Source organism: Solanum pennellii, chromosome 4 (assembly GCF_001406875.1).
Source record: "Solanum pennellii chromosome 4, SPENNV200".
NCBI classification, from domain to species: domain Eukaryota; kingdom Viridiplantae; phylum Streptophyta; class Magnoliopsida; order Solanales; family Solanaceae; genus Solanum; species Solanum pennellii.
Genome location: NC_028640.1, coordinates 72,924,248 through 72,930,247, shown reverse-complemented (window position 1 = coordinate 72,930,247; position 6,000 = coordinate 72,924,248). Strand labels below are relative to the sequence as shown.

Genomic DNA, 6,000 nt, shown 5'->3' with positions numbered 1-6,000 from the left:
TTAATATCAGATGTTCTAAATCGTATATATATATGTCAATATAAAATAAATTTAACATATATATACAATATAATTTTCTAACATAAATTGTTAGACTCACCACCGGACATCACTATAGTTTTGCCTTTGCCTTGATAGTAGACCTGACATCGCTATAGTTATGCCCCTCCCCTGCCTTGAATCTTAATGGTGAATAGTATACACGCGAGACTCAAAATCTCATTCTAAAAGATGTGAAAATTTAAGAAATTCACGCTAATGATAAATCATCTTCAAGACATAATATTGAGAATGGCCATCATCACAAACTAAACTACATTAACAATATAAAACATATTTATTTTGTCCGTATATATAACTTAATTATTTTTTTCCTTGAGGTGGGACAACTAGCAGCCACCCACCTTCTCAAGGCTTTGTATAGCTTTTACTATAGAAATACCTGGCTAGCTCACTCATTGACTTTAGATTGCATGGACACAAAAAAAAGTTAGGTAAAAAAGAAATATGAAAAAAATCCAATTGTTGCACAAAAAGTGAATCATTTTTTTGTCTTTTTTCCAATGCCCCCATCCCTTTAAATTTAAATTTGCAGCACTATTCTGATCCAAACAAACACTTTGTAATATACACATAGATGCCTACATATTAAATTGTCTCTCCCAATTAATGCCTAAAATTCCTTATCCTTTTGCCTTTTCTACCCATTCCCATTTAGTCATTTCAAAATTTATTACTAGCAACATAGAATTATGTCAAAACAACTTGGACAATTCCTTCAAGAACAACAAGAACCATTTACCTTACAAATCTATCTTCTTGAAAGAGGTCAATTTAAAAACAAACATCTTATTTCGGATCGCGACTTTCGATGTTGTTCTACAAATTCTAGTACTTATTTGTTCTTGAAGAGATCAGCTAGTTGTGGTGCAAAGAAGAGAAGGAAACAGATTCTTAATTGTTCAAAGATTGTGAAATCTATGTTTAACAAACTTGTTACATTTAGAGATAGTCAAAAAATCAAGAATTTGGCAAATGATCAAGAACACAACAATTCTACAAGCAAAAATAGTAATGTTATTGCAAATGATGAGAAAATTTCTTCAATAAGTAGTAGGAGTACTGTGTTCAATTCTTGTTATGATTCTAGTGGTGCAGATGACAACTTTCTACATGAGAAACAGGTAAAAACTCTGTTTTTACGATATTAAATATAGGTGAAATTCGTCAAAAAAAAATAGTTGTACAACATTACTAGCGACTGACTTAATAAAAATTAGTTTTGTGACATTGAATTCAGATTTGTTGTTGATAAGGTAACAGGTTTTTGAAGAGAGAAGAAAGTTAAGAGTGGAATTTCTTGAACAAAGTAAACAACTCAGCCCTGTGTCAGTTCTAGAAGAAACTGAATCTTCTGATGATGATGATTCTCCACATGTCAAAAGTAAGTAGTATTTATATATTTCTGGACAATTATTTCGATTTGATCATAGATTTTGAAATTAAAACTTTAAAATTTGAGTTTCTAATGATTGAAGTTGTGGTTTTTTAAAATTTGAGGTCGTGTTTGGACATGTATTTTACATGACAGTATTTGAAATTTTATTAGTAAATGTTTCAAAAATCCAAAAACTGATATGTGTTAGATCAATTTTTGGGAACTTGAAAATATTTGAAGATTCAAATTTCATGATTAAACAAATTTACAATATTCACTTTAGTCCTGAGTTTTGGAAAGAGTATAATATATGCATATCTTACCATAACTTGATAGGTAAAAAAATAGATATATTTAAAATACGTTTTCATAATCTGTGATAAAATATTATAAAGATACCATGGTTTCTTGCGTATATGTTCTGTCGTACTTTGCTATTAGTTATTACGTTTCTCTCTACTTCCATTTTTCTTTTAACTATTGCCTTCATTTGTTTGAGCCGAGTAGCTTTCAAACACAATCTCTATCTCATAAAGATAGTGATAAAACTTGCGTGAAAAACTAGAGTATTGTGTGCTTACAAATTCAACTCAGAACTAACTTATATGTAAAAAAACAAAATTACAGAACAAGAATGTGTCAAGGCAAAGAAACAAGAGGAATTTCCAAGTCCATCAGTTTCAAATTCAGGTGAAACAAGTCCTGAGTCTCAGTACATTAAGAACAAGAAAGCAATACAAGAATCAAGACAACTCCTTTTTGATTGTGTTAAAGAAGTGGTGGAAAATCAAAAATGTAAAGAAGAAGAATTTCAAAGAATTTTAGGAGCTGAACAACTATGGGAACTTCTATTACAAAATATTTGGTTATGGAGCCAACAATCCATAAATGAAACTAATATCAAACAATTAATGATTTCTAATATGTTGAGTTCTTTTGAAGAGTCAAGTGGATTTGAGGAAAAAAGGGAAATAGGTAAGGTGATTGGTGATTTAATTTTTGTTGATATTAGTAATGAGATTGTATTAGATATGTTGAATTATTCTTCTTTAAGATGAATTTGTAGAATTTAGAAAAAAAAATGAAGTTAAAATCATATAAGTTTTTATAATAAGTGTCTTTGTCTATTTTTTGTTAGTAGTTGCTATTGTGCAAGCTGTTGGTAAGGTTTAACAACTCATGCTATTAACCAACTCTAGAATATATATTACTCCTAATTAGTAGAATTCAATGACTTCATCATTGCCAATTATTAAGTGTTTTTTATCTGAAGAGTTCTTTTGTTATGACGTAAGACATATCTGAATTAGTCGATAATTTAAAATAATGGTAAACAAAACTTATGAGTTATGAGTATATATATAACATTTGCTAGACACGTTGAAAACATGTTGATATGAAACCTTTACCATTTTTAGTGAATTTACTTGACGCGAATCTCAAATTAGTTTGGTTAATAAACTTTTTATTGAATCGTCAGTATGCACAAACTAACCTATATATGCAAAAATGTGAAATTAAACTGAATTTGAGCAATTCTTTAAAAGTCATCTTTTGGGAGTAGGTTTTGGAAAGAGCTAAAATTGGGGATAATGGTTGATTGCGATGTTCGAACTGCCAAATTTAAAGTAACAATTTAAATTTAAGTCAAATATGATCACTAATTGACCTCTAATATCAATGTGACAAAAGTTATGTTTGGTCAAATTTTTAAAAAAAATTTGCAAATATACACTGCTATTGTATCTTCTAGGATCCAATATACATGTGCCGATATTTCTGAAAAGTTTAAGTGAAATAATAAAAATTGGTTACTCTGAAAGTGTGGATTATATCAAAATATATTAACTTGGAGTCAATTATCATTTATTTCGAAGCCTAAAAGGCAAAAGAAATTGTGAAAAATTCTAAATGGGTATATCAATTTCTTTTCTAACCAAAAGGGTAAAAGCGCTACTGACGCAACGATTTTATTTTCAAAATCCCTAACCTATCAGCGATTTTGTCCATATTTTTTTCCTTTTTTAAAAAAGAAAATCGCTGCCAATGCAACAGCGGCGTTTTTATAAAGAAAACTTTTTTAAAAAAATCGCTGTTCAGGTAGCGATTTTAGTGGGTAAAATTTTTTCCTTTTTGGAAAATCGCTGTGTTGACGGCGATTTCTGCACTTTTTTTGTTCTGATTTGTTTTCTCTTTTTAATTTTCTGCCAATTATTTTTTTTTAAAAAAATCATATTAAATATTGGTATTTTTTTGTCAAAATAAAAATCGCATTAAAATTATTAATAAAGATTTCACTTAATTCGATTATAAGAAATAAAATGGTAGCAATATTTTTTAAAAAATAATTAATTAACTAAAATAGTTGCCTAGCTGCCATGGCACCAAATTTTTTAAAAAAAGAAAAAAAGTTCCACGGAAAGGCAGCGATTTTCCAAAAAAAAATAAAAATAAAACTTTCCTCTAAAAAATCGCTGCCTAGGCAGCTTAAAAGAATTTTTTTTTAATGAAAACGCTGCACGGGCAGTGATTTTCTTGTAAAAGTGAAAAAAGTTCGAACAAAATCGTTGTTAGGTCAGCGATTTTGCCCTTTTGGTTAAAAAAGAAAATGATGTACCCCTTTAGAATTTTTAACAACTACTTTTGCTCTTTAGGCTTCGAACTCTAAAAAATAGCATACCATCTTGTTTAGGATTGTTCGATAATGAATTTGGATAGTGGGTCGCTCATGTGGACTAATAGATTGTGAATTAAGTCTTTGCTTTTTAATAATTTAAAGTAGATCTTGGACCGATTCTCTTGATAGCAAGATCAATGGTTTTTTCAGCGAATTGTAAGATACATAATTCGTTGTTTATCGTCTTTAAAATTTTTAAGTGTCTTTAAAATAAAGTTTATATTAATTAAAGTAACATAGCGTTATATTAAAATCTAATAATGGTAAGACGGTAAGTAAAACTATGTTAAAGAGAAACATAATCTTTATAAATATAATTTGATCAATTGATCTACATATATAAATTAATAAGTAAAACTAATCTCACCCTAACCAAAATTATTAAACTGACTACATTATAAATGTTCTTATGTTATTGTAACCGTAGAAAAATCATTTCCCACCAACAAAACATTTTTTTAAAATTCAAAACAAATCTTAACAAATACTAATACTATTTTCCATCACACTGCATGTATTTTTACATGAAAAAGTTGACATACTATTTTTCTTTTTATTATTACCTTTTCTTGGGCTCTTGGTACACTCTTTATAGGCTAAATAAAATGGATCATAATCTCTCTTCTTGAAAATCCTTCTACATGAACATTTCGAATGCGGCGGCCGCGGTTGGAAGTTACACGGTGGAGGTGGAAGTTGTAGGTGGCGGAGAGGTGCAACATTTGCTTTTTCCGCCACCGGAGACGGCGGTGGTGGAAGTTTTGGTGAAAAATCACGGGTGTCACAATTTTTTGTTGGTGTAGTTTTACTAACTCCTGGCTTTTTTTCCCAAGAAAATGGTACATTCCCTATGGAATTGCTAGTAGTCATGATATGGTAATTATAAACAAAAAATAATGAGTTGAAGACTAAGGTATATTATATATATATAGTTTTTGTAAGTCAATTTAATTAATATATTTGACTAAAAATTTAAGAATTATTCCTATTTTTATTTTATTTTGACTACAAAACATATTTAGATCATTTATAATTTATTTAATTAATATCTAAATATGATTTGTAGTCAACATAAAAAAAGATTTTCTAGTTTAATTTCTAGTCAAAGTAGACTAAGATTTGATTTATTTAGTTAATGTCCAAATATGATTTAAATTTGTACTCAAAACAAAATAAAAATAATAATATATTCTTAAATTTCTAGTCAAAATAGAGATTTTGAATCATTAAAACAAAAATGTGGAGATCATTAAAAAAAAAGAATTACGATTTAATGAGTTTATTCAGTAAATTATTGTCTGGTATTTTATTTTTCTAGATCATTTCTGTTTTACGTTTGAATTTAAAAAAATAACAGAAATGTAGGACCAAAGAAGAAGTTAGGGGAAATATGTAAAACATCGCTATTTGTTTTGAAGTGATTTGATTTTAAATATTAAAAATCGATATTATGTTGTTTGGTTTTGATTTTGATTTTACTTATAAAAAATTGCAAAAATAATCAAACCTAACTAAGAAAATGTATATAATAATTTATAGATTATTCATAAATAAAATATAAATATTTTGTTAAATTTTAATCAACTAAAGTCTTTAACTTTCATATTTTTTTAAGTCCAACGGATAAATTTTAGCCCAACTAATACAACCCTAAGTCTAAGTCCATCAAAATTCATTACTCTTTAGTATTTATCTATCATACCTCACATAAGATAGTCATATTTTCTCTTAATTGAATTACTTTATTTATGTCTTTAGTATTGTTTAATTGTCTAATTGAATCCACAATAGCTTCCTTGTAGATTATTCCGATAATAACCAAACCAACAATAACTTTTTTCATTTGATTTAATTAGAAATTTAAAATCGATTAAATTAATTTTCA

The 6,000-nt window shown here is 27.9% G+C and overlaps 1 protein-coding gene across 1 annotated transcript; it reads left to right on the top strand.

The window, feature by feature from the left end:
- The first annotated feature begins 533 nt into the window (after positions 1-533).
- On the top strand, positions 534-2,578 carry LOC107016159. The gene is made up of 3 exons (XM_015216643.2): positions 534-1,184; positions 1,324-1,444; positions 2,066-2,578. Exons 1-3 carry the CDS (start codon positions 753-755, stop codon positions 2,494-2,496), a joined length of 984 nt encoding a protein of 327 aa, XP_015072129.1. The 5' UTR covers positions 534-752; the 3' UTR covers positions 2,497-2,578.
- Positions 2,579-6,000: the final 3,422 nt, after the last annotated feature.

Coding starts and splice junctions, on each gene's coding strand:
- LOC107016159 (XM_015216643.2), top strand. CDS start 753: ATGTCAAAACAACTTGGACAATTCCTTCAAGAACAACAAGAACCATTT. Junction 1,185..1,323: donor ACTTTCTACATGAGAAACAG/GTAAAAACTCTG, acceptor ATAAGGTAACAG/GTTTTTGAAGAGAGAAGAAA. Junction 1,445..2,065: donor TGATTCTCCACATGTCAAAA/GTAAGTAGTATT, acceptor ACAAAATTACAG/AACAAGAATGTGTCAAGGCA.